This window comes from Diabrotica undecimpunctata, chromosome 4 (genome assembly GCF_040954645.1).
Source record: "Diabrotica undecimpunctata isolate CICGRU chromosome 4, icDiaUnde3, whole genome shotgun sequence".
In the NCBI taxonomy this organism is placed as follows: domain Eukaryota; kingdom Metazoa; phylum Arthropoda; class Insecta; order Coleoptera; family Chrysomelidae; genus Diabrotica; species Diabrotica undecimpunctata.
Genome location: NC_092806.1, coordinates 49,321,501 through 49,346,331, shown reverse-complemented (window position 1 = coordinate 49,346,331; position 24,831 = coordinate 49,321,501). Strand labels below are relative to the sequence as shown.

At 30.8% G+C, this 24,831-nt stretch overlaps 2 protein-coding genes across 2 annotated transcripts; both read left to right on the top strand.

The window, feature by feature from the left end:
* Positions 1-6,689: 6,689 nt before the first annotated feature.
* LOC140438657 (uncharacterized) lies at positions 6,690-17,756 on the top strand. The gene is made up of 2 exons (XM_072528309.1): positions 6,690-7,922; positions 17,472-17,756. The coding sequence occupies exons 1-2, from the start codon at positions 6,690-6,692 to the stop codon at positions 17,754-17,756; spliced, it is 1,518 nt and encodes a 505-aa protein (XP_072384410.1).
* Positions 17,757-18,108: 352 nt separating this feature from the next.
* LOC140438656 (uncharacterized) lies at positions 18,109-18,525 on the top strand. Its single transcript, XM_072528308.1, has one exon. The coding sequence runs from the start codon at positions 18,109-18,111 to the stop codon at positions 18,523-18,525; it is 417 nt and encodes a 138-aa protein (XP_072384409.1).
* The last annotated feature ends 6,306 nt before the right edge of the window (positions 18,526-24,831 follow it).

Here is a 24,831-nt window from a genome sequence, read left to right as displayed (position 1 = left end):
AATTATGTTCATAATTTCTATTTATAATTAGCGAAAAATTAAAATAGTAAAATAATGGCTATTAACATGCTAACATTAAATGAAGTTTTATTTATTCCCTAATGAAGTTTGCCCACTCTATAAAAATTCATAACTGTGAGAAATTTGCATGCGTTGAAACCGCGGCGTCTGCATGAATCGTGACTGCATCGCCGCCTCCACATCTATCCATAATCGCGGATAGCGGTGGCGTGTGTTTACATCCAACTCTTCACGCAAAGGTGAACAATTGATACCTTTACTGAACACGTACCTGTTTCTACATTGCAATTAGAGGTGTGACAATCAAAGAAAGGTGGACCACAGAAAAAAAAACTAGAGTTTTTTTTTAAAGAAAAACACTGGCGTCATGGAGTGTCTTGAAATCAGATACCATATTTCAATATTTTTAAAAATATTTCTTTTGCATAACTGGTCCAGGTAAGTAAAAATAATTTAATTTTTGTTTTGGCAAAATACGTTGTTACAAAAAGGGCTTGTAAAAAATTTAGTATACTCCACATTGAAGCTTTTACATAATAATACACTTAACAATAACTGGTGTATATTAATTTTTTTTTCAAGTCCTTCTTTTTAAACAGGGTTGCACTGAAATGGCTTGAAGTGGGTAATAAACGCATGAAAATAAACCATTAAACAATTACATATCCCGTTTAATATTAAGCCTATAGAAATATAAAAACTAAAATCTTTAATATCTCTAGTATAAACTGTTTTCTTTGTATTGTACCATTTTTGTAGTGTTTTTAGTTGTTGCGTTATCTAAAAAAAAGCGATTTTTGAAAAATTCCGAAAATAGTATCGTCACTTTAAACTGTAAACTAACTTTAACACTAAAATATATATTTTTTAAAGTAATCCTCTTAAACCACTTAACTTCCAGAATGTATGAAATGAAATGTAAATGAAGTAAATTTTAAATGAACTAATAGTTTCAACCAGTGTGGTTTTTGGCGGAGGCGCCTTTTCCTTTCTGCGTCACAAAAAATATAAGCGGACTTTATTTCAGTTTAAACTTACAGTTTTAGTTAATTTTCAAGCATATCACTTTTACCAGTGGTCAATTAAAAGGATTTTGTAAGATTTTAAAAATATTCCACTTTCGAACAGCCATAACTAAGTGAATATTAAGTTTAATTTCGAAAAAAAAAAGTAATATTTTTGTCTTAAAACTTACCATTCTTTGCCATGAGTTTTTCTTGAAAAGCTTTTTCGACCACCGAGTTTTTCCACCTCCTCTGGGCTGTTTTATACTGTCAAAATTTTAAGAAATTCCATACTATATGACTAAACATTATTATTCAACCAGGAAAGAATTCTGAGCATTAAACCGTTGTATCTTGGACTAAAGATGGTGTTGAATTCTCACGTTTAATATCAGATAGCACACTGTCTTGTTTAAATATAGATAGTGATAGATTTTTGTATACAAATGCAAATGGTGATGAATTTACGCCCATATCCATCGGCAAGGGGGGCCGTGACCCCCCTAGCTTTTCGGGAAAGAACAATTATACTAAATAATCATAACAAATTATATTATATATTTATACGTATTATAACTACATATAGACAAACATTTTGACAAAAATACACGTCTGCCCCCCCCCTCTACAAATTTCTATATGGGCGCTCTTGGTAGGAACCCTTTGTTAATTTTAATTTGCATTTTTAGTAAAATGGATTCACGTAAAGAACGTCAATTACTTCAGTGGCTTGCTGAAATTAAAAATGAAGAAAACAGCGAAAGTTTGGAAAACCTCGATGATAGTGAAGGAAGTGAAATTGATGAGGTAGAGATACAAAATTATAATACGGATAGTGAAATGTCGGCAAGTTCTGAAGGCGAGGGGGACTATATTCCTTGCCTCCCCGTTAGTGTATTACGCAGTCCTACGTATTTAGGTATGAAATAGAGGAGGAAAGGTTTCCTGTTGGGAAATAGAGGAGGAAAAATCTGAGTAGATGCATTTATTATTTTTAGATTTGTGCAATATTTTTAAAACTTTTCATTTGTGTATTGATTATTTCTTTTGTATATTATCATATTATTTTTGCTTTATGTATTTGACATTTTTATACTTTTGATCTATATTATTTTATGACTTTTGTTTTGTTAAATCAATAAAAAAAATGGTTTATGAGACTTTCTATGATATGTGAGTATAACCCATTTTAGTTTTATATATGTTTAAATTGATTCTTCCTCGAAATAAGTCGAATTGATGTAGGTGAGGGCGACGCTTATACGCGTGCAACCACGTCACAATAGAAGACGAGTGTAACGGCGGGTCAAATATAGATGGTGATAGATTTTTGTATACAAATGCAAATGGTGATGAATTTAAATGTTTAAATACAGATAGTGACCCATTTTCAGGCTAAATTAACGTCACCACTATCTGCAAAGATGCAAAAACAGCAAGTATTTTAGTTTTTTCGTAAGTAATATTTAATCCATCTACTTTCATCGGAGAATAATGACGAGGTTCACTTGAGGATCTGCTAGATGGTGAACCTGTAGATTCAGTATAATGACGACAGGACTAAAATATCACTTGATTATGTAAAATCGAAGATGAATTGAATACCCATGCATCAAAACTGCATTATATACTTTAATATCTGACAAATATTAAACTAATAAAATCTTATATTCGGCACCTACAACGTTATAAGTTTAAATAAATATACTTCGTAATCGAAAAGTATTCTGAAACAAGAGTACATTAATATATAAACCAAATCACGTCACCAAAAAGCAAATGCTCTATCATCTTCAACGTTGCTATTTGAGTTATCACATATACATTCGTGCGTTTTGATTTGGTTTGAGTCTTGTTACAAACTCTCTCTGCTGACGGGTAGACCCAGAAACACGTGTTAGGGAGTGGTAAGAGACTCAAATTAAATCGAAATGCAACCATTTTCGTATACATATGAATTCATTATTTTTTACAATATAAATGTGGGAACAAAAACCTAATACATTGTTTTTTATTAAAATTTTACAAGAATGCTGTGATAAAATAATATACCACATCATCGAAAAAAACAAATTAGTCAAAATTACAGATACCTTTTCACCAAAAACGTGACATTTTCAATTATTACGTTGTTTAAAAAAACTGCAAGCACTTTCTTCTAACGCTAATAGGTAATAACTAAGCTGTTACGTTTTACGTTGTCATCTCCACCTAGATCGCTTATTGAGAAAGCGCTACATTGTGATATTTCTCTCTCTTTCTCTCATTGTGGCGCCAATTTTAAAGTAAAGATACAACGGTTTTGATGGTAAATAAATCGCAATACGGAGATTCCTAATTTCTATGTTAGAAAAAGCAAACAACTTTCGAAATCTCACAGTGTCGTCGCAAATAGACGATATGATGATTTCTGTCCCTAAAACAAAATTTATGGCAACATCAGTTGTATCCTTAAGATGCAAACTTAAATTAAATAAAATATTTACTAAAGAAAAAATAAAATCCAAATATTTAGTTATATAAATGCACAAGGTTTGTGGCGATTTGAGAAAAAGTACAACAATAAACAAACGCATCCAAAAATTTTTGGACGAGTAATGACAGAATATGGCAAAACAAACAAAACAAAAAACTAGATCATAAACACCACCAAAAAAAGAAAAAAACAGGAACGAAGATACTTTGTCGAATAGCTGTGAGGGCACATCTAGGTAGAGAAAAAACAAAATATCAGACATATATGCAAGGTCAAATATATTGGTAACTTGGTATTAAAATAAGAGACTGCAATAACGTATTAATAGAATTGATGAAAGAAGATGGGTGAGAGTGGGTTTAGACGTCAATATAACATACCCAAAACACAAGTTTTTATTTAGATAATCTCCAATTTGTCACAAGAAGACATTTAGTCAGCAGTTTATTTTTGTTAAATCAGAACAAACGAACACAATTGGTGCCAAATAAGATACCGGCATATCGCTTTAATTAAGAGCTTTAAAGTTTGATTAGCTGCAGATATTATTTTGGATATGCAAATTGGTTTTTCTTATAATTTTCCCATCGTTCTATTTATCGATATCGTACTATTTATACTTACTGGCATTTTGTTCCTATAAAGTAACATGACTCTACAGAGTTTTCATTACTAGCATCTCTATACTGAACTTTATACGTAGTTAATCCGCATATATCACACACGATCATATTAGTAGGTGTGCGTACGTATGTGACTCTGCAAATGTATCATGTATGTATTTTCGTGCTCGTATGAAGGGCGAGGGTAAAAAATATGTTTCCGGCTCGAAACAGGTCTTGCCGGTTTGTGACATAAAGTTGCCACGGCGGGTGTAAATCATATTATGTTGTTATCAAAGCGGCGTTTCATTTTTATGATGATAATATGTATTCGTTAATATAAACATGTAATATGTGTGTTTGGTAGGCCAAATTGTCAGAACTTTATCTATCATACGAGCTGCTAAAATCTGTAATAGAAGCAATACTGTTAACTGGTTTTAACATACATTTTTATTTTATAAATTATACGTAATAAATATCAGAACAATTATTTATTTTTATAAATTTTAACAGTTATTCAAAAAACTGCTTCAATTTTTCTAATTTATTTTATCATAGTTGATTTTAATATTATTTTTGGTATATCTTGTTTACTTTAATTTCTTTCTATATTTGGATATTCCCTCAAAAAGCATGAAAACATGAACGATCAATTCTTGAGATTCTCAACAGTTTTCTTCCAATATTTTTCCGAATATTATAATTGTGTATCTTGCTTGTCTGGTTATAATGTTCAATGAGAAATTTTTTACATTAACCCTACGTTAGGCGCGTGGTCTACGACTGTAGACCACATCTGTTTGAACGACGATTGTCTTAAGTTGGGATGTACTATGAGGATGTGCCGTTCAGTAGCTATTAATAACACCGTAATCTATAAGTTCAGTATGTCCGTTGCAGCGAGCTAGTGAAGTGCTAATTTTTAAACACGTGTAAACACGATTGGTCTATGATTGTAGACCACGCGCCTAACAGTGTGAAATTATTTTTCGGGTACCTACGGAATGTTTTTATATAATAAACTTGTCATAAATTAGGTAAGTGTTGTTTTTTCTTGAATTGTACTTCTCAGAAATGTATTCATATTTGTCAAATATTCAATTTTGTGTTTTGCACAAATGTATGCATTATTTTGATACCTAATTTTACAGTATTTTTCTTCTTTGTTTCAGAGAAACATGTCTGACTCTAAGAAAAGGCGTACACAGACTAGTACAGACCCAGCTGTATGGTTAAGATGGTTTGAAGAGGAATCAAGTGGAGACGAGAGCCCAGTAGATGAAAATGAGGAAGATGAAGAAGAATAAAATGAAAATATAGTGGAAAGAAATGATCATGAGACTGACTCAGAACTAGAACTCACATCAGATGAAGATGAATCACAAAGCGACGATAAACAAATTAGTGATGGCAAATTTTACAAAGGTAAGGATATGACGACAAAGTGGAGAAAGGATTGTGGTAATGTACAATTGTGAACGCGTTCTCATAATCTTCTAACATACTTACCCGGACCAAAACGTGATGCCCCCAATGCAATGCTTGTAATTGACTGTCTTAAACTTTTTTGTCTGACGCAATCATTTCGAATAATAGTTTGTTCAACGAATATATATATATATATATATATATATATATATATATATAAAAAATGTGCACTCGTAAGTGAAAGGGATATTTTCGGTCAATTTGGAGATTAAAAAAGAAAAGAGTTGTGCTACTTTATCTTTTTATTGAATACGTTTCGCCCACTGTTCAATGGGCATCGTCAGTTCATCTAAAAGAATGGTATTAGCGATACATCTAATATAAAAAACAATAAGTAAACGATCTTACCTTTAAAAGATCTGTAGCATTAAGATATTAGTATGGTGAAGACACATCAAAAATTAATTTACTAAATAAAACAGCAAAAAACACAGAATGCCGGAAGATTCCCAATTTAAGTAATTTTATATTAATTAGTTTTATAATTTAACTTTTAAAAACATTGACGGATTCTAAAATCTATCAAAAAAAATTTAATTGTCAATTTTGGAATGTTATATTAACAACGGCAAGGCTAGGGATCTTGACTGTCATGATCATATCATGCAAAATAAAGTATTTGAAAGTTCGAATGTCAGAACTGACAATCAGATGGTGAGATTGAAGGAAAAGTTTTTTTAGATGCCAACATAAATGTTATGATATAATAAAAGAAGTTGAAGAAGAAACCAATAATTTAAAAGTAGAATACGAAAGAATCAATTTTGTAGTATTAGTGCTGTGTGTACTAGTGTTTTTTGCTGTTTTATTTAGTAAATTAATTTTTGATGTGTCTTCACCATACTAATATCTTAATGCTACAGATCTTTTAAAGGTAAGATCGTTTACTTATTGTTTTTTATATTAGATGTATCGCTAATACCATTCTTTTAGATGAACTGACGATGCCCATTGAACAGTGGGCGAAACGTATTCAATAAAAAGATAAAGTAGCACAACTCTTTTCTTTTTTAATCTCCAAATTGACCGAAAATATCCCTTTCACTTACGAGTGCACATTTTTTATATTAAATTAAACGGTCATATTCCTTAAAAATGTCTTCATGTACAGAGGGATTCTATGCTAAGACTAAGCGCATCTATGGAGAAACTACAGTGAAGAAACTCAAGAGATGGACAAATTTAGTTGAAAAGTTAGCTACAGCGGAAGCAAGAAGAACTTTCTTATTAGAATGTAGGAGAACACGGAAGATTCCCAGATTTATCATTGATTGTACTTCTACAATTCTTTCTTCTACCACGGGGACCATTAGTCCCACTATTCAACACCTGAGTCAATCACTCAACAGGCAGGTGAGGGCACGATTGCTTAATTTTCATATTTCGAAGGTTCATTCAGACATTAAATTCATTACTAATCAAATTAAAAATATCACTGAGTTCTTAGACCAGGTTCTTCCTGTCCCTTTACTTGACACTTTTGAGACTTCTTTACACAGAAAATTCAATTTCTATTACCAGAAATCAATCTTACGCCTTCAAAAGAAGTTAGATAATTTAGATACCCCGGAGTTTCACAAAATTCCTTTTAATCCTAAATGGATTAAAAATCTTTCCAATGTTGATGTTCCTCAAGACATTCTTAAACTTTTATCTTTGGGACCAAAATTTGGCCTTCAACCATCTTTCAAGGATTATTCCATTAATAGGATTCTTGCTGATGTTGAGAATATTTTGTCATATGCAGATGACTCAGACCTTTTATCCCTTAGGTCTTATTCCAATAACATTTTATTGAATTATACCAAACGTCCTAAGCATTCCATATCGATCATTGATAGTGTATATAGGGAAACAGTATCTTTTTTAAAAAATCACCCAAACCTTTTGGTCCTCACTAGCGATAAGGGTAATGCCACAGTTCTCATGGATAGAGATCAATACATATCTCTTAGCCAGTCCTTGTTGGATGATAGTCGTTATTATCAACTCCTTCCCTCCAACCCTTGCTCTAAGTTTACTAATAGAATTAACAAGTTTATTACGCATTTAAAGGATATTAAGGTCATAAACCAAACCATAGCTAAATCTCTGCATAACTATGATGGTTATTCACCAAGATTTTACTGTTTACCTAAAATACATAAACCAACTCTTAGTATGAGACCTATTGTTTCTTCTATCAATTCACCAAATATACACATTGCTAAATTTCTAACTGATATTCTATCTAAATCCTATGATTATCACAATTCTTATAATATTTTTGATTCTTTTCAATTTAGTGCATTTATTAACAATTTTAAACTACCACTTAATTACATTTTGGTGAGCTTTGATGTAGTATCACTTTTCACTAACCTTCCTTTTTCTAGTGTTCTCACTTCTTTAAGAAATCATTGGAACACTATCCAACCAAACTCCCCCGTTTCCTGGGACGTATTTGTAGAGCTTTTGCAATTAGTGTTTGACACTAATTTTTTGGTTTTCAATGATAAATATTACTTACAAATTTTTGGTACACCAATGGGTTCATCCATATCTCCCATCCTTGTTAACTTTGTCCTTGATGACTTGATATCTGAATGTTTGGGTCTTATAGATTTCCATATCCCTTTTGTTAAACGGTATGTTGATGACCTTTTGTTAGCCTTACCCTTTGAGAAAGTAGAGTCTACCTTATCGATTTTTAATGATTTTGATCCTCACTTACAGTTTACTTATGAACTTGAGGATCCTTCTAACAATAGTATTCCTTTCTTAGACATGCGTCTCTTTAGAAATAATGACAATACACTAACTACAAGTTGGTACAGGAAACCTATGGCTAGTAATAGGTTCCTTAACTATCATTCTTGCCATCCGTTCAAATACAAAATAAATCTTATAAAAGCACTCAGCTGTAGGGTCCATAGGTTAACACATCCTGATAACAAAAGGGATTCTCTTTTGTTACTCAGAAGTATACTATCTGACAATTCTTACCCTACATCTCTCATAAATAAATACCTTTTTTCAACAAGTTTTGGGTCTTCTATTGATGATTTACCTAATGGCGATCAACTTAGAATGATTTCTAATAATATTATGAACAACAATACTCTACTTTCTCCTAACATTGCAACTTCCACCACCCATTACTCTTCACTACCCTATTTCCCATATGTTACTGAAAAGCTTATTAAATTGTACAAACAGAACAATATCCCGGTTAAGATTGCTATCAATAATTCAAAGACTGTCAGGAACTTGTTTTCTAAAATTAAAACACCTCTTTCCTTTTTGGAACAAGTGAATGTAGTCTATCACATACCCTGTTCTGAATGTGATGCATGTTATATTGGTCAAACTGGCCGTTCCCTTAAAGGACGCCTTACTTCACATCGTAGTGACATTAAACTTTCTAAACATACTTGTGCCCTTGCAGAACATGCAATCAACACCAAACATACTGTGAATTTTGATGGTGTTAGAATTCTCTGTAGAGAACGTAACCTTAATAAGAGACAGTTTATGGAGATGTGTCATATTTTGAAACAACCTAATGCATTAAATAAGAGAACTGATATCAGCAACTTAAGCCAAATTTACCATGCACTAATACTACAAAATTGATTCTTTCGTATTCTACTTTTAAATTATTGGTTTCTTCTTCAACTTCTTTTATTATATCATAACATTTATGTTGGCATCTAAAAAAACTTTTCCTTCAATCTCACCATCTGATTGTCAGTTCTGACATTCGAACTTTCAAATACTTTATTTTGCATGATATGATCATGACAGTCAAGATCCCTAGCCTTGCCGTTGTTAATATAACATTCCAAAATTGACAATTAAATTTTTTTTGATAGATTTTAGAATCCATCAATGTTTTTAAAAGTTAAATTATAAAACTAATTAATATAAAATTACTTAAATTGGGAATCTTCCGGCATTCTGTGTTTTTTGCTGTTTTATTTAGTAAATTAATTTTTGATGTGTCTTCACCATACTAATATCTTAATGCTACAGATCTTTTAAAGGTAAGATCGTTTACTTATTGTTTTTTATATTAGATGTATCGCTAATACCATTCTTTTAGATGAACTGACGATGCCCATTGAACAGTGGGCGAAACGTATTCAATAAAAAGATAAAGTAGCACAACTCTTTTCTTTTTTAATCTCCAAATTGACCGAAAATATCCCTTTCACTTACGAGTGCACATTTTTTATATTAAATTAAACGGTCATATTCCTTAAAGATATATATATATATATATATATATATATATATATATATATATATATATATATATATATATATATATATATATATATATATATATTGTGACAATTAAGGTTTATAGAAAATAATTTATAAGTTATATACTACATAATATTAGATATTTGGTTGTTTTAAATAAGTTATATACTAGAGAATTTAATAAAAATATATTTATGTGAGGGCATTTTTAATAAATTAGCATATAATAATTGTAAAAAGTTGTATTTTAGTAATTTTAATGTTGTAAATAGATTTAAGTGAGCCATGTGCCTAGGCAACCAACTATACATACTCCAAGTGTCAAATTAAGAATCATAATTACGAATATAAGTGGGGTTATATTGTTTGAAATGTGTATTTTATTAAATTAGAGTGTTAGTTACTAATTTGAATGTTTATTCTGATCTGAAAAGCCTAAATGTCAACAAAATTATTAATAGAAAAGAATGGAATTCTCTGGATCTCCGGAGATGGCCATGTTTGCGAAATGGTTTGTTCCAGAAAATTCAGACAAGTAGTTAATGGAACAAATTGGAACATGATATCTTACGAGATAGTTCTAGAATATCCAAATGATATAAATACCCGTGATTTGGATTCAAGATGGCAGTTTTTGAAAGTTTTTAGTCAGAAAAGTTTTAGATAGTGCAGTCAGAAGAGTTTTAAGAAGTTTTTAAGTTTTTAGTCAGAAGTCAAGCAGTTTATTATGAAAGTTAGTTAGAGTCAGTGAATCAAGTACAAATAGTCCAATAGTTTAATATAGTGAGTTAAATGAAGATTAAAAATTATGCATATAATTTAATGCACATTTATAATTATACACAAATAATTATTGGAGATTATAAAAGTATATTGGAAGAAATTAAATTATATTATGGTTGGAGATTAATATAAATCAACTTATAATAATTGGATATTGGTATATTGAAAAGAAGAATAAATATAAATGCTGTTTGCTGGTTTGATTGGTGGTATATAAATGCTGGTGAAGAAAAATATATCTTAAATTAGTAGAAGCTGATAATTGGAAAAAGAAATTTCACAAAAACAAGGATAACCGAAGTACGAAGACTTTCAGTGGTGATTAGAATATATATAGTGGAAAACAGTTCATTTAGGCATTCAGTGAAAGAAAGGTACAAAATTTTGTTAATATAATTTAGTTAATATCATAACAATTTCAATTTTGAAGATAGTTTGTTTAAATTTAACATTGTCTATAGAATTTAATTAGTTTTATAAGAACATCAATTTAAAGATAGTTTATTTTAAATTTACATTGGCTAGGTTAGATATATATGTGTGTTTCATAATAGTTATAATAAAGATAATTTTAAAAAGTACTTACAAGCTAATTCTTTGAGAACCGCGATAAAAACCCTATATTATTAAAAATACTCATTGCTCATCATTCAAACAAAAAACACATCATAACAATTTGGCACCCAACGCGGTGGCTCTCTATTTAAAAGAATTAGTTTGGGAAGATAAGTGCTCTCATATAATTAAATTAATTATCAGTAGAAAGAAAAAATTATAGATTTTATTTTTAATTATATTTGAACAAGTAAAGTCTCAAAATGTCTCAAGGAAAGAAAGGTACAAGAAGCAAAAAGAATGAAGAAGATGTGGAAGTAGAAACACAACCTATACAAGAGGAGAGTTTAGTTCAAGTTCCACAAGATACTGCAGAAATGAATCCAGAAAGAGAGGAAAATGTCAATATGGCAGCTTTGATGTCATTAATGATGCAGATGAACAAGACAATGGAAGAGAATACTAAAAAAATGGAAGAGAATACAAAAGAAGTCAAAGAAGACATAAAAAAAATAGAACAGAAATTGGAAGAGAATTATAGAAAATTAGAAAAGAAAATAGAAGATAATAATAATAAAATTGTAAAGCAAATAGAAAAACAAATGGATAAAAAACTTCAAACTTCAGAGAAAAAAGTAGCAAATGAAATAAAAAGTATACGGAATGACTACAAGAAAAGGATAGAAAATGAGAGGACAGAAGTAAAGAGGATTATTCAAGATAATAAAATAGATATAAAACAGAAAATAGAGTTGGAGAAATGTAACTTAGAAGTAAAAATTAATGAAGACAGGAGAAACACAGAAGAACATTTGACGATATACAACAAAATATCCAAATAAATAGTAATCAAATAAGAAATGTGGAACAGAGAATAGATGATATTTCACAAATGAGAGACATAGGGAGACCTTACTTAAATTTAACAAATGAGACTGGGATTAAATTCTCTGGTAATATAAAAAATTTGCATCCTAGAGTATACATAAATAGTTTAAAACATAAATTAAGATTTGTGAATAATATTAATGATATTAAAGATTATATTAGAGTGACATTAAATGACAATGCAGCAACTTGGTTTGCTAGTATTGAGAATGATTTAGATAATTTTCAAACATTTGAAAATAAATTTTTAAATTATTATTGGGGTGAACTAGAGCAAGCCAAGTTTAGAGAAATTCTATATTTTGGAAAGTATAATCAAAATTTAAAATCAAATATGGTAGATTATGCATTGAAATTGATAACAGTTGCAAAATATTTAGAACCACCACTTAGAGAGGATGAAACAGTCTTAAATGTATCTAGACATTTTGATGGAGATGTTGTGCAAACAGTAACTGTACAAAATATTCAAACAATAGATAGTTTTATTAATTTTATTCAAAGAATACAAAGAGGCAATATGACAAGTAATAATAACAACAGAAAAAACAACAATAACTTTCAATATAATAAAATTGATAATCAACAATATAGACAATCATATAACATTAATACTAGGTATGGTAATAATTTACAAAATTTTAATAATAATAACAGTAATCCAAATAGACAGAACTTTAATAATAATACTAGTTATAATAGACAAAATTTTAATAATAATACTAATTATAATAGACAACATTTTAATGACAGTACTAATAATAATAGACAAGATTTTAATAATAGAAGAAATACAGAGCGACCTAACTATAACAGACAGGTAAATTGTGTTCGAAGGAATAGAAGCTGCGAAGACAGGGAACGAAATAGTACAAGGCAAGAAAATGTGAGTAGAAGTCATAGTAGGGAAAGACATAGGACATCAGATCCAAGTGGTCAGATACAATCTGACAATTCTAATAATCAAAATTTTGTGCAGTAAACTTTCTGAATTACAAGTTAGGCCATTGCTATTATGAAAAACCTTCTGAATTTATTTCTTTAGATGAGGATAAAATTATTGACTCTATTAATTTAATTTATATAAATGCTTTGGCCAAAAATAAAATGATTAAAATTATGATAGATACTGGTTCAGAAAGTACTTTAGTCTCGGAGAATTTTATTTTTAATACATTAAAACTATCAGATATAATAAAGATTCCAAAAATTAAAATTATTGGTGCAAATAATAAGAAGTTGGGTGAAATTGATAAACTAGCCAATTTTAAAATTAATATTCTTAATAAAGAAATTAATATGCAAGGATTTATTGTCAAGGATTTATGTGTTGATATATTAATGGGAAATGATGAATTGGAAAAGAAGAAAGTAAAGATAGATTTTGAAGAAAAAATGGTAACTTTGGAAGGGCAAATAATTAAATTTATGCAGAAAGATGAGGTGGAAGAAGGAATAAGAGTTGATAGGATATTATTAAAAGAAAATAATGATGTTTATGAAGAAGAAATGTATTTTGATGATAGGGAAATGTCCCAAAAGAATGTAAAGAATAATTATTGTAGTGAATATTTAAGGAATGAAAATTTTAAGCAGATGGATGCCTACGAGGCGGAGTGCGTAAAATTGGAAGCAAGGAATAATGAGTACATAATGAAGAATAATTTTATTTGTAAAGAAGAAGATATAATGAAAGTTTTAAATTGCCCTGAAGAATATAAATCAATAGTCATTTCCATATTGCAGCAACACAAGGGACTTGTCAATAAAGAAAATAGAATTGCACAGAATTATATCCATAGTATAAGAGTTAAGGAGGAAAAAGATTTTAAAACAAAATCATACCCAATACCATATAAATACAGAGAAGAAGTAAACAAAACAATTAATAATATGTTAGAAGATGGAATCATTGAGAAAGCAGACACACGTTTTATAAATCCCATAGTAGTAGTACGAAAGAGATCAGGTGAAATCAGGTTATGTTTGGATGCAAGGAATATTAACAAGATTACTGAAAAGCAATTTGAAGCTCCACTGAGTATAGATGGAATATTAGGAAGAATTACAGGAATGTCATTTTTCACTAAAATCGATTTACAGCATAGTTTCTGGTTAATACCTCTAGAAAGAAAAAGTAGACAGTATACAGGATTTCAGATAGATGGAGTAGTATATCAATTCAAAGTAGTACCATTTGGACTTCAATCATCTTGCAGTGCTCTATGTAGATGTCTTCATGATATTTTGGATCAATATGAACATTTTGTAATTCACTACATTGATGATATATTAATTTTTTCTAAAACGGCTGAAGATCATGAGAAACACCTAAAAATTATAATAAATAGATTAGACAAAGTTGGACTAAAAATAAATCAAGAAAAATGTACATTTTTTCAAAAAGAAGTCATATATCTAGGTTATAAACTTAACACTAAGGGAATCGAAATGGATCCAGAACGGACACAAGTCATTCAGGAATATAAAACACCACACAATTTAAGAACTTTAAGAGGATTCATTGGAATAATTAATTATTATAAAAGGATGATACCAGATCTAAGTATAAAAGAAATTCCATTACTTGAACTACTGAGAAAAGGTGTAAAATGGAGATGGGATCAGAGAAGAGAACTAGCATTCCAAGAAATTAAAAACATTTTTCTGTCAAATTTGAAAATATACTATCCTGACTACACACAGCCATTCATATTAAGAACAGATGCATCAATAGAGAGATTATCAGGGGTATTATTACAAATACATGATGGGGTCGAATACCCAATACAATTCATTTCAAGAATTACAAAGCCACATGAAAAGGGTTACTCAGTTTCAGAATTAGAACTAGCAAGTATAATACACTGTGTCACAAAATTAAGATTTTATTTGTTGGGTAATGAATTTACAATAGAAACAGATCACCAAGCTTTAACGTCTATATTAAATAACAAATATGGAAACAGTAGAATACATCGGTGGAGTCTAATACTTAGTGAATACTGCTTTGAAATCAAATACATTTCTGGAAAATCCAATATAGTGGCAGATGCTTTATCAAGGTTAGAAAATACATCACAAAAAGGGCAGCGAACAATAAAAATTGGATTAAATCATTTAGTAGAAAGTACTGGATTATATTCTAAAGAAGAAATTATAAGAGATCAGATCAATTTGAGTGAAAAACAAAAAGTCCTTAGGAAAGATGGGGTATATTATAAAATAATAAATGGCATAGAAGTATATGTAATAACTAGAACTTTAGCAAAGAAAATATTGAAAAATTTACATAACAATTATATGCATATTGGTTCAAGAAAGCTATGGATGCTATTTAGGGACAATTATTTTGCAAAGAATGACATAAGTATAGCAAAAGAAATTACTAACCAATGCCCAATATGTCAACTAAACAAAGAAAAGAATTTAAAAAAAAAAACTTACTGATAGATCCATTTCATAGATAGATGGTAGATTTCTTTGTTGTGAATAAATTTGACATCATACTTGTTGAATTTTGTACATATGGAAATTGTTTGGTACCCTAAAAATCATAATTTGGGGTTAGATACAGAATTGATTGTGTAAATGTCTTTCTAATATAATAATAAAGTGTAAAACTTACCAATTCATATGGATGAAAGCTTGTTATATGGAAATAATTCCTAAAATTTGTCTATAAATAAACAGAACATAATATCCATTATATTTTTAATTAAGGTTATATTTTATTCTCTCCATTTGACATGACAGTTTGACCATAGAATAGCCGAACTGTGATCCGTTGTTCTCTGCTTTGATATAGACAGCGAACAGGGATGTATTTAACACATTTTAAATAAAAAAAAAAAAAAAAAAAAAAAAAAAAATTGAATTATTAATTTATTAAATTTAATAAGGTATGAGAAAATTAATATTTAAAAAAAATAATAAGTAAATTATTTATTTTAAATATTATTTTTGGGGTATTGTGACAATTAAGGTTTATAGAAAATAATTTATAAGTTATATACTACATAATATTAGATATTTGGTTGTTTTAAATAAGTTATATACTAGAGAATTTAATAAAAATATATTTATGTGAGGGCATTTTTAATAAATTAGCATATAATAATTGTAAAAAGTTGTATTTTAGTAATTTTAATGTTGTAAATAGATTTAAGTGAGCCATGTGCCTAGGCAACCAACTATACATACTCCAAGTGTCAAATTAAGAATCATAATTACGAATATAAGTGGGGTTATATTGTTTGAAATGTGTATTTTATTAAATTAGAGTGTTAGTTACTAATTTGAATGTTTATTCTGATCTGAAAAGCCTAAATGTCAACAAAATTATTAATAGAAAAGAATGGAATTCTCTGGATCTCCGGAGATGGCCATGTTTGCGAAATGGTTTGTTCCAGAAAATTCAGACAAGTAGTTAATGGAACAAATTGGAACATGATATCTTACGAGATAGTTCTAGAATATCCAAATGATATAAATACCCGTGATTTGGATTCAAGATGGCAGTTTTTGAAAGTTTTTAGTCAGAAAAGTTTTAGATAGTGCAGTCAGAAGAGTTTTAAGAAGTTTTTAAGTTTTTAGTCAGAAGTCAAGCAGTTTATTATGAAAGTTAGTTAGAGTCAGTGAATCAAGTACAAATAGTCCAATAGTTTAATATAGTGAGTTAAATGAAGATTAAAAATTATGCATATAATTTAATGCACATTTATAATTATACACAAATAATTATTGGAGATTATAAAAGTATATTGGAATAAATTAAATTATATTATGGTTGGAGATTAATATAAATCAACTTATAATAATTGGATATTGGTATATTGAAAAGAAGAATAAATATAAATGCTGTTTGCTGGTTTGATTGGTGGTATATAAATGCTGGTGAAGAAAAATATATCTTAAATTAGTAGAAGCTGATAATTGGAAAAAGAAATTTCACAAAAACAAGGATAACCGAAGTACGAAGACTTTCAGTGGTGATTAGAATATATATAGTGGAAAACAGTTCATTTAGGCATTCAGTGAAAGAAAGGTACAAAATTTTGTTAATATAATTTAGTTAATATCATAACAATTTCAATTTTGAAGATAGTTTGTTTAAATTTAACATTGTCTATAGAATTTAATTAGTTTTATAAGAACATCAATTTAAAGATAGTTTATTTTAAATTTACATTGGCTAGGTTAGATATATATGTGTGTTTCATAATAGTTATAATAAAGATAATTTTAAAAAGTACTTACAAGCTAATTCTTTGAGAACCGCGATAAAAACCCTATATTATTAAAAATACTCATTGCTCATCATTCAAACAAAAAACACATCATAACAATATATATATATATATGTATATATATATATATATATATATATATATATATATTCAGAACATAAAAGAGCGATTTTGTAGGGAACTGGATGCTAGATTAACTGATGAAACGGAGATAAGAGCTTTGATAGGAATTTTGTTTTTAATAGGAACACTAAGAAGTTCAAGAAAAAACGCTCGCAAAGTATGGGATAATTCCAAATGCAATGGAGTCGAATCATGTTACCTCGTTATGAGCGAAAAACGGTTTAGATTTATACTCCGTTGTTTAAAATTTGATGTTATCAATACACGAACAGAAAGAAGGGACAAATTAGCACCCATTAGAAAATTTCTTGGCTAATTTTCAAAACAATGTCATTCCTAGTGCGTATCTGACTGTTGACGAGCAATTATTTGCTTTTAGAGGACGCTGCTCATTCAAGCAATATATACCCAATAAACCAGCGAAGTATGGGATAAAGATGTTTGCGCTGGTTGATGCAAAAACCTTTTACAGTTTCAATCTTGAAACATATGTCGGAACTCAACCTGATGGCCCGTATAAGGTTAGCAATACTGCTGAAGATATTGTACTACGATTGGTGCAGCCAATAGAGGAAACTCATCGTAATATTACAGGCGATAATTGGTTCACTAGTATTCCATTGACTAGAAAATTGCTACATAAAAAAAATTAACTTATCTCTTTACGCATGAATAAGCGTGAGATCCCCGCTGAGTTCTTGCCTAATAAAAAAAGAGAAGAGAAAACCTCTATCTTTGGTTTTCAGGAGGATATGACGTTGGTGTCCTATTGTCCCAAAAGAAACAAGTCTGTTATTTTGGTATCTTCAATGCACCACAATAATGCCATTGATCCAAAAACAGGGGATTCCAAAAAACCTGATATCGTCACCCGATATAATAAAACTAAAATTGGTGTAGATTGTGTCGATAAGTTATGTGTAAACTACAATGTTGCAAGAAACACGTGTCGTTGGCCAATGGTAATATTTTTCGATCTTTTGAATATATCGGGTATAAACGCTCTTTGCGTATATAAAGAAATCATCCCTTTGAAACCAAAGTCAAGAGAAGTGAGTTTATTGAGCAATTTGCTTGGGAATTGATCAAGCCTCAGATAGAGGCGAGGTCAACTAACACCTACGTGCCAGTAGACCTAAGAAGACGCGCGCGTGCTCTTCTTGGAATTGAAGCCCCGCCTGTTCCACCGGCAAAACCAGAAAATTACGTAGGACGTTGTCATATTTGTCGTCGAGCCTGCAATAAATCTACAAGAAAAGCTTGTGTAAAATGCAACCATTACGCATGCAAACAACACATGGCAGATATGTGCACTAGCTGTTTGACCGACTAAATATATACTTATTTTGTGCTCACTTTCATGACTTTCAAATGATTTTTTTTGTCAATTTTATAATATTAGGTAAGCTTAGTATGTATTAGTATCAGAAAACTACATTAATTTGGTTTAATTTTAGTGCACTTAGAATTTTATGTTGTTGTTCAAAACTTATCCCAGAATAATAAAGGTAGAAAAACATGCTTTCCGTTTTTTTTTTAAATACCTATACACAGATATATGTATATTAATTAAAACGAATTTTATGTTAAAACATATGTATAAAAAAATCAATTTTTAATATCCTTTTAAAAATTTATCATATCAGATGTCAATTAATAATAAAAGAAAATGGTCTACATATGTCGACCACGCGCCCAAGGCCGCTACAAAATACCACTCGCCTAACGTAGGGTTAACTACTAAAAGTTATTTGCGACATAAGTTACATTACATTGCTCTACAAATATATTTACATTGCAATTACAACTGATGAAATAGACCTACATTCTTTAAAAAGTTTATAACATTTACCGAATTCCAGTCTTCTTTTAAAATAGATGTGAGGTTAGTTGCAAGGTTATGGTTAGTTCTTATATTGTTGTGTTTGTTACACTTCATTAGTAGATGATACACATATAGGTCTTTATTACAAAACTCACACTAAGGAGGATTGACTCTAGTAAATAGGTAAGAATGAGTTAGTCTTGTATGACCCAGGCGTAACCTGTCTATTTTTACTTGGTTCGCACGACTTATATGTAGTTATTTCCACGGTTTCACACTCGTTTTCATTGTATTAAGTTTCTCTGCAGTAGTATTCCACTTGTTATGCCACATACACATTATTTTATGTTTTATAACCGCTTTCATATCACTCGCTACTACTTTGCGCACTGTTGTTGCTTCTTTAGCATACAAATCTGCTTTTTCATGTTCGTATATGCCTCTGTGTGATGAAACCCATAATAATTTAATTTCTAATTGGTGAAGCAAAAAGCAATTTAAGGGTTAGAGTATAACTGTTGGATGGTATGGATGGAACTTAGACGAGTCTGTAATTATTATTACTTTGGAGTGATGAGTCGATTTTGCAAATCTTACTCCTTCCAAGAGAGCGTACAGTTCGGCTGTAAGGATGCTAATAAACGAAGATAATTGTAAAGTTTTAGCAGCGTTAGGAGATATTACTGATGCTCCAAGATGTTGGTCTATTTTTGAGGCGTCGGTATGTATAGGAAGATAATTGTTATTTCAGTTTTGTTGTATTAAGTTAGGTCAGTATTGATTTGAAATGGGGAAATTGTCCAGGGAGGAGGTGTTTTGGTATTCGATGCAAAGAAATCTGGTAGTTGTATCTTAAGGTTATTTGTATATTGTCTAATTCTTTGGTAAAAAGGTTGACCTTGTCCCTTAATAAAGTATGTATTAGATGTATTAGGGAAACGGCTGGTTTTGATATTATAGTTGACTGGATTATTATCATTTGCAAGAGCAGCTGATGCATACGATAAAATTAAGTACATAATACTATATTTTAAAGGTGGTTCTCCCATTAGGCATTGAAGGCTTACGACAGGCGATGTTCGGAAAGCTTCTGTGGCAATTCGTAATGCACTGCTTTGTATTGTATCTAGTTGCTGGAATAGAGATTTTTTAGCAGAGGAATAAACAATAAAACCATAATTAATTTTGGACCTAATTAGACATTTGTATAAATACATTAGGCTAAAGAAGTCAGCTCCCCAATTATAAGCGGCGATGGTACTTAATAAATTTATTCAGTTTTAACATGTTTTCTTTAAGTTTACAATATAATCTCCCTAGGTTAGTTTTTTATCAAACTCCATACCTAGGAAGCAAATGCTATTTTTAAATTCTAACCATTACCCTTGGAGGTATAATGATGTATATACTTGCTAATGTTTTTTCAAAAAAAAACACACATTTTGTTTTAGATGTAGAAAACTTCAATCCTATGGAATCTGACCAGCGACCTAAGCTATCTAGTGAAATTTGAATATGTTTTTGGGTAGATGTGATATTTTTCCCTTTAGCAAATATAACCAGATCATCAGCATAAAGTCTTCTTTTCACTAGTGGGGAGCAGAGTTGCGTGATGCCGTTTGTTACTAATAAAGTGTAAAATATTTTCTTTTAGGTTCTACTTGTGGAATTTTCCTCTAATGTTGCGTCGCCATATAGTATCATATGCTTTTATTACATCTATAAATACTGCGATACATTCCTGTTTGCTTGCAAAAGCTTCATGAATTTCTGACTCTAGGTCAATCAAGTTATCAGCTGTACACCTTTTTTGACGGAAACTACTCTGTTCACTAATAAGTTTATTATGATGTTCTAGGTATCAAAGTATTCTTTTGTTTACCATTTTTTCTAACACTTTGCTCATAACATTTGTTAACGATATATGATTCTGGAATAGTTCGGTCATTGTCAGTTTTTAGTAATGGAATAATCGTGGCGGTTAAAATAACAGTGGTGTATCCCAGTTTAACTTCATTTTGAGAAACAGAAGCTTTTACTAAGATCACTATCATTAAATCCACGACAAACAAATCATATTATTTATCCCTTACCTTTGTCAGCAATGCATATTATGTGAAACTCTTGATGGAGGTATATTGAACTAATTTATACAGGGGAGATTTAGAACAAGGGTTGAAATGACTCACACCACTATTTCATCTAAAGTTTATTGGACTGAGAAAGATACAGAAAATCAAATCAACATCGTGTACAAACAACATTGCAGGTTTTATGCCCCAGGTTCGTTACTCGCTGGAAACTCGTCATCTGTGAGTGGTCCTGAATCATCAACGCGTCCAAGAGAATCAAATGTAACAAGATTATTGAAATAACTATGATGCGCTGGTGGGATAAATGGCAACAAGTCAGACACATCCCGTTTTTTCATAATAGTCACTGGTCGAGGGCTGTTATAATGTCGGTCTTGTAGAATGTTTTTCAATAATCTCGGCCTTCCTTTTTCTGCGCCTGGCAGAATGTTCATGCTGAAAAAGTCCGATTCTTCATTTAGTGTTTCTTTATAAAATAACTTAAAGTGTTCGTCTCGCTTGAACCCGTCACTGTATTCTTAACCACGATACTGGCTCAATATTGCAATTTACTTTCCTTTGTGTAATTGCTTTTTGGAGATTGCAGGCACTTTTAAAATATTTGCTAACCATCTGTGTAAATTGGAACGATTTATGTCATCGTGACTTCATTATGATAACATACCAATCTTTGGGGACATAAATTGCCTTTCCTCTAGAGTATGTTTCTATTGATCCAAAGTCTGCATTGGGTAGGTAGAAATAACCACTCACCATAAACTTTAGATCAATTGTTTCCGCCTGATTGGTGTCATCTTTAATAAGGATAAGGCAACGTTCCAGTAACTATTTTGTCCGGTGCAAATATCACTCTAGGCAACAATATGAGTAAAGTGCGATGCGTGTGTTTCAATGTGCTTAACTATACACGATGCGATTTCCTGAGAACTTCGAGAGGCAAGCGTCTCATCCCACCCATACATGAAGCCTAAACCAGTTGATAGTTATAAGGCTGGATAGCCTAAACCGTGACAGCCAAAGTTGTAAACGTATATATTGCGTTTATGTGGACGTACTGAGCTTGAGAAAAGCGAGATGTCTTTTCTAGGTCAAACGTAAAAGAGTAATAGGATTTATAATTCTGGGCTTTTTCTGTATCAAACTTCATTGACGTTCGAACACGCTCTGCTTTCCGTAGATGTAGTTCAAGTTCAGTTTCCAATTTACGTAATTCTATGTCGTCGGTCAAGATAGGTTTTCTGATTTTATAGTTATTACATTTACTACAAATGTCGTATATGGTACATTGAAATGAAGATTAAATTCATTGTTAAATATCCTGCGATAAATGTCAATAGAAACAAAAATTATATTTCTGTCGTCTCAGGATTCCTTGTATAAATTATAGATAAAAGTAGCATTAAGTTGTGATGATAAATATTTTCGGTTGGGATTTTTAGCTCTCGTGTAATGTGACTAATATCCTGGAAAGCTATTGATGTGTCCTCGAACTGTGTTCATGCGTTCGATAGGAATTTTTTTGAAAGAATCGCGACGACCTCTGCAATCAGATCCAGGTTCGTTTTCATTTTGCAATTTTTTCTTCTCTTAATTTCAACATCTTGATTTGGTTTTCCTAGTTTGATGACATGACCTAGATATACATAATGTTTAACATTTTCTGTGGTATGATTCTGTATTGTTATATTTATCTGGTCTCGGCTCAGTATTTTTGTTTTACTGTAGTTCATTTTTAAGCCTACTGCTCCTGACACTTCATTTAATTGTTGTAACATCTCATTTAGTTCTTGGATATTATCGGCTATTAAATCTATGTCATCTGCGAATCTCAAGTGGTTTAAGTATGATCCGTTGACGTTGATACCTTTGTTGTTCCATTCTAGTTTCTTAAAAATGTCTTCTAGAGCAAGGGTAAATAGTTTGGAAGATATTGTGTCTCATTGTCTTACTCCCCGTTGTAGTCTTATGGGATTAGTTTTTGTGATTTCGTCCAGCTTTATCTGCATGGTGGCATTTTCATATATGTTTTTAATTATATTAGTGTATCTTGAATGTATACGTGCATTTTCTAGAGATTCAAGCACTGCCCATAATTCGATGAAATCGAATGCTTTATGGAAATCGACGAACGCCATATGAATTGGAACATTATACTCGGTGCATTTTTCTACCAGTGTTCTTACGGTGTGCAAGTGGTCTATGGTACTAAAATGTTTTCTGAATCCAACCTGCTTGATAGGTTGATAGAATTTGAGCTTATGTGTTAGGCGGTTGGTTATGATTTTAGTTAGTAATTTATACAGATGTGATAGCAAGGATATCGGTTGGTAATTCTCGATGTTTCCTTTGTCTCCTTTCTTGAATAGTAGAATGACTTCGGAGTTGTACAATTCTTGAGGAATATTTTCTTCATCAATTACTTCATTAAATATACTTACTTACTTAAATATATAAATAGGATACTAGTTACGAGTACAAAAATGACGATATCAGTTAAGACTCTCGAAGAAGTGTTCTATTATAACTTTAGTTTGGTGTCACTAAGTATGCATTTAGTTAATCTCATGACCTCTTGTGGAAATTAAAAAATTTTAGTAATTCATAAATTTTATTTCTGTATTATATCGTACGTCTAACAAAAATAGATAAGCAACATATTTATTGCTAAACTGAATTCGTGTAAAGCATATCAGATTTTTTTATTGTAAACATTTGGTATATTACCGATCTATTTGCTCTGCATTTTGCTTGATATTGGCCCAGATTTTTTTTAATTGAGTTTTTATTTTGTATTTTACCGACATGTCCAAAAAAATTATATCTTTTCTGATCTGTAATGTTCATCCTGTATAAATTTTACATTATGGAACAGTAGACTCTGCTAAAGTTGTTTTCTGATGTTTTGACGTCCTTCACTATGAGGTTGTTAGGTACACTTTAGGATGATTTTGGTAGCCTTCTTCGGTCCATCTTTGGACATAGGTCTCCCCAATCCTTTGCCATTCTTCTCTGTCTGTCGCTACAGTCATCCACCTAGAGCCCACGTGCTTCTTGATATCATCTGCCCATCTCATTTGGGGCGTTCCTCTGCTTCGTTTATATTCCCACGGTCTCCAACTTATAAGAATTTTATTCCATCGGTCTTCTTTTTGTCTTATATTGTGTCCGGCAAATCTTCATTTCAATTTTGCAACTTTTTGTCTAACATCCCTCACTTTTGTTTTCTCTCTTATCCACTCGTTTCTCTTTTTATCCATGAAGTTTTCTGACCCAGGAAACCAGTACCTGCTTAGAGTCCCTTGTACAGGGTCACGGATGAAGACCACAACGGTATCCACGGCAGAGAAGAACATCTTCGGTACGGTGTGTATGGCGGAAGTGGCACCCCCGATTTTGAGGTAAGTATAAAATTAAATGTAGCGTCTGATCCAGAGTGGACGGCTGCAAACAGCGTCCGACCCAGAATGGGCGGC

Bases quoted from the DNA above. Each gene is read 5' to 3' on its own strand.
- LOC140438657 (XM_072528309.1), top strand. From the start codon at position 6,690: ATGTCTTCATGTACAGAGGGATTCTATGCTAAGACTAAGCGCATCTAT. The intron at 7,923-17,471 runs GTGAGCTTTGAT...ATATATATTCAG, and splicing joins TACCACTTAATTACATTTTG to AACATAAAAGAGCGATTTTG.
- LOC140438656 (XM_072528308.1), top strand. From the start codon at position 18,109: ATGAATAAGCGTGAGATCCCCGCTGAGTTCTTGCCTAATAAAAAAAGA.